Consider the following 13,508-nt stretch of genomic DNA (forward strand, 5'->3'; position numbering starts at 1 on the left):
TAAAAGTAAAGAAGTAAAAAAGACAGTGGTGGAAGAAGTGTTCAGATCCTTTACTTCAGTAAAAGTACTAATACCACACTGTGAAATGACTTCACTCCGCTCATTTTAACTAGCTAATAAACCTTTAAGTGGTTTAATTTATAAAAATGGCTATCAAAATTATTTTGATAACCCAAAATAATTTATAAAATTGTTTGGTGCAAAACGATGAAATTGCCTAGGAGGAGTTCGAAAAAGTATGTTTACAACATTTTGCAAATTGGTGGGGAAAAAACTATGCGAAAAAGGGCGTGGCCTATATCACAAGATTCAGCACAACTCAGTGAACGCGTGGATATAAGGTTTTTGAATGTGCGATAAAGTATGTGGGAGTTATTAGCCAAAACGCACTTTCCTTTATTATAGCGCCACCTAGTGGTGGAAATTCAGGATGACAATAGATTATAAAAATTTTCGCCAGGTGTGACTTTGATTTAAAGTTTCATGAGTTTTGGGGTATGTTCAGGCAGTGAAAAATGCGATCATTTGGGAAGAAGAAAAAAAAAATTGAAATACAATAGAAACCTCGCAAGTTGTTGCTTGCTCGGGCCCTAATTAAGAACACATGTTTAACACACACAAAACGGGACAAAGACAATGATAGGGCTACCTGTTAAACACATTTTTAGCGCAATACTCAATGCAATTGTGTTTTAATTAAACAAAAAACAAAAAAAGTAATCATCAACACCAAAAGAATGTCCAGTTTCCAGATGAAGTGGTACCTCAACTATCACTTTTTAATTAAAATAAATGACAAAAAGGGACTCAAAGGTATACATTTCAAACATTCACAGTTGCAGATACTGAGAAAAAACTATTAAGATATTTACCTCCTCTTCCTCTTCTGTCTAAATTCCCATGTTTTAATGCATTTTCTTTTAAATTATTTTTAACCAGGGGAAGATCATAAAGTGTGACCTTTTGTGTTTACACCCTGCAGAAGTGTTACTGCATGTATTTATGGAGAGTGTGCGAGAGTGTATATACTGCCTACCTAAACTGTGACATAAGGTATACTTATGAGCATAGAGTAGCGTTTAAGTGATCTTATGTTATGTGTTTGTGGGCTGAGTGTGTACCTTTTCCTCAGATTGTTCACACAGAAAACCAATTTCTACTGCGACCACTCGACTTTGATATCCTTTCTGTCATATTCAGCGCTTGAAATGAGTCCTTATGTGGCAATACAAAGTCCTTCTCTCTGTCTCTTCCAAATTCTCTGGAGACCTCAAGTCTTACTTTTACTCTTTCAGTTGCCATGGATACCTCCGGCAAGGCAGCTGATTGGAGGCAACAATAAACGCCGCTCTTTCAAGCCTTTGACAAATTTGCCTCCAAACTGACGATCTAAGAGACTCCATATACCCTCTCTCACATGCTGACACACACCAACTAACGTATGCACACGCATACAGTACAAGTAGATAAACTCAGGCTGACGCACACTCTGAGCAGCGTTGACCGTTGGATGACAGCGGAACAGCGATCAATGTGATCTCCTTCAACACAATCCAAAGCCACTGTCATCATCTATCTATCTATCCCAGTGGAACAGGGGACATGTGTGAAATCAATTCTGCATTCATTTAAGGAGCAGCCAGCCACAGCAGTCTGGCTCCAGAGGTGACCCCGAGTGCTCCTGCATGGTCCTTAGTGGACGCCAGCTCTGGTTAATAGCCTGCTATCCACTGAAGCACCAAACTGGTGCTATAACTATGCTGCAGCACTTTACCCAAGTAAAGGGTAGAACTCTCTGTCTGTACTGCTGCACTGCAAAGGAATAGTTGAACTAAAACGCATTCCTTGCCCAGACATAAATGAGATCATTGATACAACTCTTGAGTATATATGAAGCTACCGCCTACCAAATAGCTTAGCTTATCATGAACACTTGAGAAAGGGGGAACCAGCTCAGCTTTCAGGGGACAAAATCTGCTTACCAATCTTACACTGAATTTCCATAGCACATTACTGACAGTGTAAACAATTTCTATCTCTCATCAACCATGGCTGAAATAACCACAATTGTTGCTTTGTACCTATTGAGGAAGTTCCAGGAACGTTGGAAAACCCAACACCATCAAGTCTGGGTTCATAAAATCCTCCAGAGGTGGACACAGCCCTGTGAATCGCACCATCTTCTCCAAGAACTGCATCTGGATGAATGCCACTACTACAGTGTTATGAACACAAAATAAACTGATTAAACTGCAAAATAACAGATCACAAAAGTAAGCCAAAAATAATTACATCATGATGCTGATTGTGAAAAAAAGTCTATATTCATGCTTTGTCAGACATATTTTAAACTGCTTGTTTTTTTTAACGGAGTTTGGATTTATCTGGATTATGCCATGAAGGAGAACCTCAGCACTTTCATGACAAAGCATCACACAAATTTCTCAAAAAATTCTACTCACGTCCTTGCATTGACCTTTTATGTAATTGTGCTGCATGAAACATTTGCTTCACATTTGGTGTAAACACACCATAAGGCTCTCTGATGTTTCACCTCATTAGTTTAATCATTACAAAACCCATACTATAAAAACAACAAGCTGGTGAAAGAGTAACCTAAAGCGATTCACTGTGCCACAGTCCACAAATAAGCTTTCATAAAAGCATAAAGTGTTGCTTGTACACATGAGACAGAGCCAGTTTCTAGTGTTTGTGCTAAACTAAGCAGCTGACAGTGTATCAATCCTCTAATCTAGCTCTCTGCAAGAAGATATGACCTGAATAACCCTAAACATTACCCTAATTTTACATCAACATCAACCCTGACCTTATCATTTAACCAAGTCCTTACATTGTGCGGTCTTTTATCATGTCCCTTAAAAGACACAGTCTGACTGTGTAAACAGACCTATGTCCCCATAACGTACATACTCACATAGAAACAGATATATAAAGTACACAGACACTCACATTAATCCAGTCATTGTCCTTACGTGGCTCTTCTATAGGAAAGTAGGCAAGGCTGAATCAAAGGATAACTGTCGCACATAAAGTTTCCAAATCGTTACAAATATCTCAGGGTCCTCCAAAACATTTTTAAAAACAATGCGATTTAGTGAGCAGCTCCTTTTTGCTTCAATGTGCTTTATAGAAACCTAGTTTTGACTTGTATTCATAGAACTTGTACACATATTTAATGATTATTTGCTGATTTGTTGTTTCACAAAAAAAGTTGGTTTAGTCAAAAAATACACACAGTTAAAAAAAACTGCAATAATTCACACTTTTAAAGGGAATTTTCCCACATGGGATGAGCTGCTCTCACTCAGTACTGGTTGTTACAGTTTAATGATGATGATGCACTGATTGCATCACAGGAGTTCAATCATGTGTCAGTTTCTTAATTTGGTCTTGATATTTGGGGTTTTCTCCCTCATTATTTCTATAAGTATGCCAATGCTGTTGTAATTCTTAAAAAGCCTATACAACAACAATAAACAACAACAATTCTTTCACAAAACAAAACAAAACAAAATATTTTTTTTGTGACAATCTCAGTGAAGACTTGGAGAAGGGTTTCTCTTAAAAAGTAATTGTCTTCTCAATAAAAGGGATTACCCAGGGAACAAAATAACCAAAACAGCAAAAAAAATTAACTTAGAAAAAGTGACTTAACATGTTTAAATCCAACATGAATCCATTGAGCTCCACTGAATTTATTTCAGCACATCTGACTGTTGAGGCTGTCACTCAGTGCTTCATGGCACCATGTTCTGTCCTCAGGGTTGGATCAACCACTAGGGGGCCCTGGTGCAGGTCCCCTAACACTCTTCCAGATTAGTTTGTCATAATTTGATGACATTCGACTTTATGTAGGACAGTGCACTGTGTAAGACTTAAATCAACTGAAATATTACTGGTATTTCATGAATACACTTTGACACAGGCACCCTTGGCAAGACAGAGCCTCAGATAAAAAAGCACAAGCCACCTTAAAGCCTTTACAAATCCAGTTTATACTGTTGTGTTAGAGGTGAATATTACCAATTATTTGCTAAATAATAGATGCCATACAGTGAGACTCCGGGTCCCTGGTTTCCTGGTTGATGATCCAGCCTTCTTTGAGTATGGATTGTCTATATTGTGGTTTTATTTTGTTTTATTTATTGGTCTATTCTGTACACACAGGGTCAAAGGACAGACAGTGTTGTATGGTGCACAGACTGTAAAACTAAAACTCATTGAGACAAATTGTGATTTGTGATATTGGCCAATATATATATACAATTTACTTGACTTGCTTTGTCAGACAGGTGGACTGTCCGGCCTCTTGTTTGGATTATAAATAAAAAAGACCTGCATCATCTTTGTTGTCAGTGCAGTGTATGTGTGTGTGTGTGTGTGTGTGTGTGTGTGTGTGTGTGTGTCTGTCTGTCTGTATGTGTGGGTACGTGTGTGTGTTCACATGCAGGCATTAGTAGGGTGGGTGAGTCTATGCAGAGCGTTTTGGCGCCGCCTACAGGTTAATTAGAGAAGTGATTCTTGAGATTCAGCCTCCAGTCTCTCAAATCTTAACAAAAACAGTTTAACTGAGTTTTTTTTTCTTTTTTTCATTTTCATTTAAATTATACATCCAGATGTTGAATGTAATACCCAGCCATACTTGCTTCTTTCTGTGAGTCCGGTGGGAACATTCAACAAGCTGGGGACTGTTATCGTGGGGACACTTGCATGCTACCCGGACATGTGAGCGGTTGCACATGTGCCCAGAGTCGGTTTCGGCACGCCATTGTGGAAAATAGTTACTTTCACATTACTGACTCCTCACTGTGAGCTTGCTTCCCCACTTGAGTTATTCCGAGTATAATAACTAAAGAAGAAACTGCTCCACAATGGCTTCGGACTCCTGGGCACAGGCGGTGGACGAGCAAGAAGCCGCGGCGGAATCGGTAAACCTTAACTTACGCAACACCAGCTAACGTGTTGTTAGCATGTTTAGAGGATGCTATGGCCTGTTGTGGTTCACTGTAAACGAAACTTAACTATTGGGTCGCATTTATCACAGTAGAAACTGCTTAACGACAGTGCTGCCAGTGAATAAGTTGGCTTTTGTGACAGTTTGTCTCAATATTGTTCATATCGAGTTAAAAACGAAAGTACCGGGTGGCCCCGTTTTGCCGAGAAAGCTAAGTTAACTAGCTCGAGCTGAGATGCTGCGTGCTCAATGAGTTACTAGCTTTAGCAGTTAGCTAGCAAGCAACTGATGCAAGAGGCTTTAAAATAGCTCCACTAAAAAGCACATGTGCGTTAGCCCCAGTTTCTTCCTCTCATACATTATCTTTTTTGAGTAATTTTATAATAAGCATAATTTTCTCAGTCAACTCTGTAAACTTTCTTAATGTTCTCCCACAGATTGGTGGCCTCCAAATAAAAGACAAACCAGAGGAAAATGGTAAGTGTGTGCAACATTAAGTATAACATACAATAATAAGACCCGTTATACCAAAAATGTTTTGAATGTAAATATGAGTAGTGTATTTTGAAGGCACGGCTGCAAATGCAACAGAGTCCAGCAGTGCAGCTCCAAAGTCAGAAGCTGAGGGAGAAAACAAGGGTACAGATGACGATGACAAAGGTGGGAAGTTTGTTATGTACACACACGCTACAAAATATGAATCTGACATTCTTGATTGTATTTCGGTGAAGCTATTCAGTCATTGAAACCTATCTTGTTTTTCCAGAGGATAAAGCGGCGCAGTCATTACTAAATAAGTTGATCCGGAATAATCTTGTGAGTAACACGAATCAAGTGGAAGTTCTTCAAAAGGATCCCAACTCTCCGCTCTACTCCGTCAAGTCTTTTGAGGAGTTGCGACTGTAAGTGAATCTTCTGTTTGTCCATTCATCTTTCTTGTTGTCCTACAATAAATGAGCATCAGATAATAATTACTTATCAGTCATCCAGAAAAATAACTACCTATTATTATTATTATTATTATACATACATACATGTACCGTGTAGTCAGAAAGCCTGTTTTGGAGCCAAATATTCCCATCAAGACTCAATGAACAAACTAACCAAACTAGGCTGAGGGGTGTTTCATCAACGTGGATTAAGGAAAAGCCGGGCTCATTTTGATAAGTCTGGCTAATTTAAGTGAGAGATGCGTTCCATCAAAGTGGTTAATGTGACTTGCCACTCAGTAACCATGGTAACTTATACCACTGAACTAGCCTGCTCCGGGGCAGTCTAACTGTCAAGCTTACTTTAGCTGTGTGTCAAATAATTCCTGACGGGCGGAAACAATATCCCAAAAGACAGTTCCGCCACGTTTCTGTTCGTGCGTGTCACTATTGTCATGTCCGTGCGGAAAGTTGAGACTTATTTACAGTCTGGTTTAGACCTTTTTTCTCACAATGTGACAACGCATGAATTTACAGACGTATTTCAGTTAATCTGTTGTTTAATTCATGCAACTTTTTCTTTTGGAGTGAACCCTTTATTTGAAAGCTAAACATGTATAATTTAATTGTTTTAGTAGTCCTTTATTCATTCATTTTATTCGAGCTGTTAAGACAAAAAACACATTGAATGTAGTCTAAAGGAAAGCCACCGAGGAAAAATCTGTGCTGTTTTTCGGCTCTTTTGTGACCGTCACTTGATATTTTTTATAAAGCTCCTTCAGCGCTGCTTTTCACCACTTTTCGCGACATCTTATTGGCTGTTCCCGGCTGTTCCATGATCGATGAATACGGGCTGCTTATATACTCTGCGCTCGCCCACAATGCCGGCTTGTCTAGCCTGGGTTGAGTTAGCGTTGACTTGTCTTGGCTGAGCTGCATTAGTGGAACGGCTTTAGCCTCAAGTGAAATTTGGTGTTAATTCTAACCAGGTTTTTTCAATGAAGCTGCGGTTTGTTTAGCCACGTTGATGGAACACCCCTCTGGAAACGAGTTGAGGCAACATAATCCAAAATCTACTAATGGTACGCAAATACAGTTTGTGGATTATATTGATGCCAAATTGACCGGAACACATGCAACATTTGATGTCTTTAATCTTGTTTTTCTAAAGGTGTGTGTTTTTGCTGCCATATAAGGAATTTTTAATGTGTCATGTTTCTTGAAGGTAGTTTGGTTAAATATTTCCCCCAGGAAAACAATCTCAAAAGGAAATTAGTTGCCCTGCAAGACCCCCAGTCAGTGCAAAAATCTTGACATTTTTTTAAATGTGAGAGGGTGAAGTTTTCTAGTGCATGATAGGCAGGAGTGTTCTTACTGCAATATGTATATGCAATCAAAGCAATGACATCCCAGATCTTTACTCTTTGGTAAAAATGTGACATTTGACTATTTTGTCCTGTGTGCAGCAAACCACAGCTTCTTCAGGGTGTGTACGGCATGGGTTTCAACCGGCCGTCCAAAATCCAGGAGACTGCCTTGCCCATGATGCTGGCTGAACCGTGAGTAGACTTTGCACTGTAGTTCTCTGGCAAGGCATAAATTGTCTCATAAAGCTCACTGAAATCACTCACCCTAGTTATTAAATAGCTTTGAAACTAATTTAACCACACCTCTTTAAAAAAACTGTAAAATTAAGCCAAAGGCCCATTGCATCAGTTACTGATAAGTATAACTGCAATTTAATTCTTTGTGTCTTCCAGTCCACAGAATCTGATTGCCCAGTCGCAGTCAGGAACAGGGAAAACAGCTGCCTTTGTCCTGGCCATGCTCAGTCATGTAGATCCCAACAACAGATATCCCCAGGTTGGTTTTCATGTCCCTCCATGTTATATGATCAAACTCTTGAGTTTCAAAGTTGCTTGATGATATCCTTGGTAACTTGAACTAAATAACAAGAACATTTCCTGCTGCCTAAATCCTTCCCCCCTCTCCATCAGTGCCTGTGTGTCTCACCCACGTATGAACTGGCACTTCAGACTGGCAAGGTAATCGAGCAGATGGGCAAGCACTATCCAGAGGTCAAACTCGTCTACGCAATCAGAGGGAATAAATGTAAGGCTTTCTAAAACGATACACTATAATAGACAACAAATATCATTTTTAATTACATTCTTTCAATATTTAAACCGTTCATATTTATGAAAACAAAGAGATCTCTCTGTGTGTTAATGAGTGCTTGTTTCCTGTGAATGTTGCAGTGCAGCGGGGCATGAAACTGCAGGAACAGATAGTTATTGGCACACCTGGTACCATGCTGGACTGGTGTGGGAAATTCAAGTTCATAGACCCCAAGAAGATCATGGTGTTTGTGCTTGACGAGGCCGATGTCATGATCGCCACACAGGGCCACCAGGACCAGAGCATCCGCATCCAGAGGTCAGAATTCATGCAGACATTGAGAAGAAACAATTGGCACACAGCAAAATAAAAATACACATTGAAAAGCTGTGAGATCATGCACTGTGATAAAATTCACACAAATGATCTGTCATTTACCTTGTTAATGAGTTTTTGCAATATATATCTCTAAATTTTGACTGCTTGGATCTTATCCAAATCCGCAGCCACCGACCTCTCACTCCTCTCCCCTCTAACACACAGAATGTTGCCTAAAAACTGCCAGATGTTGCTGTTCTCTGCCACCTTTGAAGAGACGGTGTGGAACTTCGCCCAGCGCATTGTGCCTGACCCCAACATCATCAAGTTGAAAAGAGAAGAGGAGACACTTGATACCATCAAACAGTACTATGTGTTGTGCAACAGCAGGGAGGAGAAGTTCCAAGCCCTCTGTAACATCTATGGAGCCATCACCATCGCCCAGGCCATGATCTTCTGCCATGTGAGTTCATTAATTTAATGTTTATTCACTTCATATCTATTAGTCTTGATAGGAGTAGAGAAATAAAAAAAATCCTTAAGTTTCTCTTATGTCACTATGATCAGAAAGTCCAGTAAACCTGCTCTTCTTGCTGCAAACTATTTCTTTGTTGGCCATATGTGAGAAAATAACTTGGCAACACATTCAGCCCAGGGCCTCCATCACACCCTAACTCTTCCTGTAAATCAGCTGGTGCTGCCAAGTTGCGTTTTACAGTAAGTCTTTTGTTACATGAGCACTAGTTTGCCGGTTAGGTAGTGAGCTTTTTTTTTCTCTCTGTGTTCCAGACAAGAAAGACTGCAGGCTGGCTGGCAGGGGAGCTGTCTAGAGAGGGCCACCAGGTGGCGCTGCTCAGTGGAGAGATGCAGGTGGAGCAGAGGGCTGCAGTCATTGACCGCTTCAGAGACGGCAAGGAGAAGGTCCTGGTCACCACAAACGTTTGTGCTCGAGGTAAGGAGGACCATGTGCCATCACAGCAGATGGAATCAAAATCATGTCGTAATATGACTTTCAAATATACTCATGCGTACATGAAAAAAGGACATTTGTCCATATTTACAATCTTTACAATATTTAATAACAGATTTGCATTTGAGACAGATCCTTTACATAGGATGTGTTATGCAATGAATACGTGGATGTAGAAGTTGTGAAATAATAGTGGGTGTGAGGTGTTTAAATCAGACTTTAAAACAACTTAATGCTACCTGGTACAGAAACACTCAAACACTTTTGTTGGGACAGTCCATTGCAGGAAGCTGCATGTCAGTTGTATGGCCCTTGAAAGTATAAAAAACTGCAAAAGAGCAACAATTTCCACCTGCTATGTCTTTCAATTAATTTGAATTCAAATTGAACGTGTTGTAGTACAGAGCTAAAACAGTTTCAATACTTTTCATTTTGATTGGAACTACAATTCAACATAAAAACATAAAAGGAAAAGTAGATATTGTGTATAAACCTGGATAATTTGCACAACGATTCAAGTTTTTTCACAGACACCTCATGAGAATAAATATCCTATTAATATCATTGTATTCAAATCCAATGCATCTAACAGAGTAGTGATTATCCTGGCTTATTCGGATGACTAATGGTGCATCAATTCTGATATCATGATTAGGCAAAGTTTCCATATAGGTCAGTTAATGTCACCACTATGCCCTTCACACTGTATCTTTCTCTTCACTTTTCTTGCATTCAGGTATCGATGTTGAGCAGGTTTCTGTGGTGATCAACTTTGATTTGCCGGTAGACAAGGACGGCAACCCAGACAACGAGACATATCTGCACAGGATCGGCCGCACAGGTCGATTTGGCAAAAGAGGACTGGCCATCAACATGGTGGACAGCAAGATGAGCATGAACATCCTCAACAGGATTCAGGAGCATTTCAGTAAGTATGCAGCTGCTACCCAAACACACAACCCAAACAGTGGGATCAAGTTGATCAGCTACATTCATACATTCTATGTTTTTAGGGCTGAACCGAACAGTTTAAAACTTCATAACTTAAAACTCTAAATCAACATTCAAAGGTTGTACAGCTCCTTTTTTGTGTCATGTTTAAACCATTTTTTTGCACAGTTGCAGATTAAGATTAGGCTACAGTAATATTATTCGTTTTTTTTGGACACGCCTGCTTTTATATTGATAGTGAGAAATATAGATAAGAAAGGCAAAGGAGAGCCCTGGGCTAGATATATATATATATATATATATATATATATATATATATATATATATATGTATATGTATATATATATATGTATATATATATGTATATATATGTATATATATATGTATATATATATAGATATATATAGATATATATATATAGATATAGATATAGATATATATACACACACACATACATACATACACACACACAGTACAGGCCAAAAGTTTGGACACACCCATCTCATTCAATGCGTTTTTCTTTATTTTCATGACTATTTACATTGTAGATTCTGACTGAAGGCATCAAAACTATGAATAAACACATATGGAATTATGTACTTAACAAAAAAGTGTGAAATAACTGAAAACATGTCTTGTATTTTAGATTCCTCAAAGTAGCCACCCTTTGCTTACTAGAATATAAGACATGTTTTCAGTTATTTCACACTTTTTTGTTAAGTACATAATTCCACATGTGTTCATTAATAGTTTTGATGAATTTACAATGTAAATAGTCATGAAAATAAAGGAAAAACATTGAATGAGAAGGTGTGTCCAAACTTTTGGCCTGTACTATATGTGTGTGTATATATTTATTTATTTATTTATTTATTTAGGATGATGAGGTTTTGACATTTGCTACAGTCATGCTATTTTTGGTGGAATGTGAAGATGGTTAACTGATCCTAAATTCAGGAAGGTGGTGGCTTTCAGTGATCAGCCCTCTCAGTGAACCATTTTCTGTGGTTTCTCCTTCTGCAGGTAAGAGAATTGAAAAACTAGACACAGATGATCTGGATGAAATTGAGAAAATCGCCAGCTAAATGGAGCAGCGTTTATCGCATGAAGAACGCCGACCCGACTTCCCTTCCCCCTCTTGGCTCTCCAAGGACTGTACGCTCCTACAGTGTTTTATGCTTTTATTTTTTTAGCCGTCGGAGAAAAGAGCAGAACCACAAACACAGCATATGTTTACATGTGGATAAGTCTCCTCTCAGACGAGTGTTTTGTAAGTCTCTGGATCATACCCCATTTCACTCTTTGTACTTCTTTGAATAAAGTCTATGATTTTATTGCTGTGTAGCAGCCATAGTTGACTCTGTTTTACTTAAAACACACATGGAGTTAAAAAACACTTTTTGGTGTTTGCTGTAGTGGTGGCATGATACAAGCTATTCTGTAAAGAGATTCACACAAAAAAAACCTAATGGAAAAATAACCATTTTATGTGCCACAAAGTTTTTTAATTTTAAAGGAACAAAGTATAATTGAATGTAACTGTATCATGTAGACTATTACAGCATTTATTGTGCTTTTTATTGACTACCAAACCTCAGTACAAAGGGTGACGTTGGGTATGCTGCTCCGAGTAGTTTAATCATTGAGATTGTTATTGAGATGGTGATGGTTGGGTTTCAAGGGTCTATGCAAACTTATCAACCTGTGATAGCTATTCTTAAATACTATCAACCTGCATTCACATGATAGAAATTAATCATGAATTAACCTCAGCTTTAGCATCAGGGTGTGTAGTCAAATGCCAAAAAAGGCTGCCTAGAGTGATAATACACTACTAACTCCGAATCATGGACATTTAGAGTTTCTGTTTTAGCCAGTAATCAGCAGCCAACCACACATCTCACACGCATGTTATTTATATCATTTTAAAAACAATTATCAGGACAGGCTTGGCAGCCACTGCTGAGCATTAATCTTTATTGGTCTTTTTTTCCTTTCATCTGTCTCGTAAAACCTCATTTTAATTCAAGATGTGGCCATTAAGGTCTGATGTGATCAGTTTCCCTTTGTGTCTCACTGTCCTACACAATCTTTTCAATCAGGGTCCCCAGTTTGACTTAAGCTCAGCTACATTCTTCACCCAGACTGTGCTGTTATTAAGGATTGTGAGTAAAAAATAATAACACAATGCCTTCCTCAAGTGCATTATGTATACATATGATTTTGTTTCTAAGACATCGGGCTTAATAGTCTGGCTAACACTTGAAATTTTGATTATATATTGAATTATGAGCGTCTTTAGGATGTGTGAATTATCTTGAAACCAAATGCTGAATTGACTTTAGGACCTATGCCAATCAGATTCACTGTGTTGTGCTCCAACATGGTTGCATGGATAGAAAACATGTACTTGTGTACACATATATATAAAAACATTTTTTTTAGGTCAAAACAATAGTGTGACTGAATTATTGAGTTTGTCACTTCTAAGAAGTGCAAAAAAAAAACATTCCTCATGAGGTTCAATATTGACAGACGCAGCACTTCGAACACGGTGAGCCTAAATCAGTTAACCTTGCATCAGGAGGAAATTATGGAAATGTGACGTCTGGTGTATTTGATCAATGCGCTGGAACATTAAGGGCAGTGATTGGTCAGTCTGAACCTTGTACAAACCTCATCTGGCTCCCATCGGCACCGAGACGACTGCTGGTGGCAGTCTGGTTTTAATGGACTGTTTACGGACAATTTAGAAACAAGGGAGTGTGCTGAAAATCCCACAAGAATGCTCTGTGAATACTTTTGGGTAAAGAACCAATGTATGCAGTTTTATTTGGACATTTGGATGTATACATTATCAGTGAGTGTGCACTTTGTTGATCCATAATGTAATACCACTGTATGAGAGCCATGGACACACAACAGCAGTTTTGGCTACAGGACTTGACACTCTTCTCCACATGTTGTATACCTTGTTTGATAATGTCAGAACTTACCAAAACCCAGTTCATACATGTATACATAGGAGTAATACTGCCGAAGAGGCTTAAAGCAAGTTGACTGTTGTAACCTGAAGGTCATGTGTAGACAATGATAGGTTCAAGGTGTGTGGTATTCTGTAGCTGAGCTGCGTTCATGGACACAGTTATGTATTCTTAATCTGTTGAATTAAAAGAACATGTTGATGTTCATCTGTATGTAGTCAAATGCTTATTTTTATCATCATGCCTCGGGTTTTAAACAGTTG

The 13,508-nt window shown here is 38.7% G+C and overlaps 1 protein-coding gene across 2 annotated transcripts; it reads left to right on the plus strand.

Moving 5' to 3' along the window:
* The first annotated feature begins 4,584 nt into the window (after nucleotides 1-4,584).
* LOC131968715 (ATP-dependent RNA helicase DDX19B) lies at nucleotides 4,585-11,605 on the plus strand. Of its 2 annotated transcripts, none has more exons than XM_059329714.1 (12): nucleotides 4,585-4,949; nucleotides 5,413-5,452; nucleotides 5,534-5,635; nucleotides 5,742-5,877; nucleotides 7,371-7,463; nucleotides 7,665-7,767; nucleotides 7,902-8,016; nucleotides 8,163-8,340; nucleotides 8,566-8,803; nucleotides 9,130-9,292; nucleotides 10,047-10,238; nucleotides 11,285-11,605. In XM_059329714.1, the coding sequence occupies exons 1-12, from the start codon at nucleotides 4,893-4,895 to the stop codon at nucleotides 11,344-11,346; spliced, it is 1,479 nt and encodes a 492-aa protein (XP_059185697.1). In that variant the 5' UTR covers nucleotides 4,585-4,892; the 3' UTR covers nucleotides 11,347-11,605. The 2 variants fall into 2 exon arrangements, with proteins under 2 accessions (XP_059185697.1, XP_059185698.1); XM_059329715.1 differs by having other exon boundaries at nucleotides 5,546-5,635.
* Nucleotides 11,606-13,508: the final 1,903 nt, after the last annotated feature.

This window comes from Centropristis striata, chromosome 3 (genome assembly GCF_030273125.1).
Source record: "Centropristis striata isolate RG_2023a ecotype Rhode Island chromosome 3, C.striata_1.0, whole genome shotgun sequence".
NCBI lineage: Eukaryota > Metazoa > Chordata > Actinopteri > Perciformes > Serranidae > Centropristis > Centropristis striata.

Excerpts from the sequence above, each read along its gene's own strand:
- LOC131968715 (XM_059329714.1), top strand. The coding sequence starts at position 4,893 with ATGGCTTCGGACTCCTGGGCACAGGCGGTGGACGAGCAAGAAGCCGCG. Across the intron at positions 4,950-5,412 it reads AAGAAGCCGCGGCGGAATCG|ATTGGTGGCCTCCAAATAAA; the intron begins GTAAACCTTAAC and ends GTTCTCCCACAG. Across the intron at positions 7,464-7,664 it reads CCCATGATGCTGGCTGAACC|TCCACAGAATCTGATTGCCC; the intron begins GTGAGTAGACTT and ends TGTGTCTTCCAG.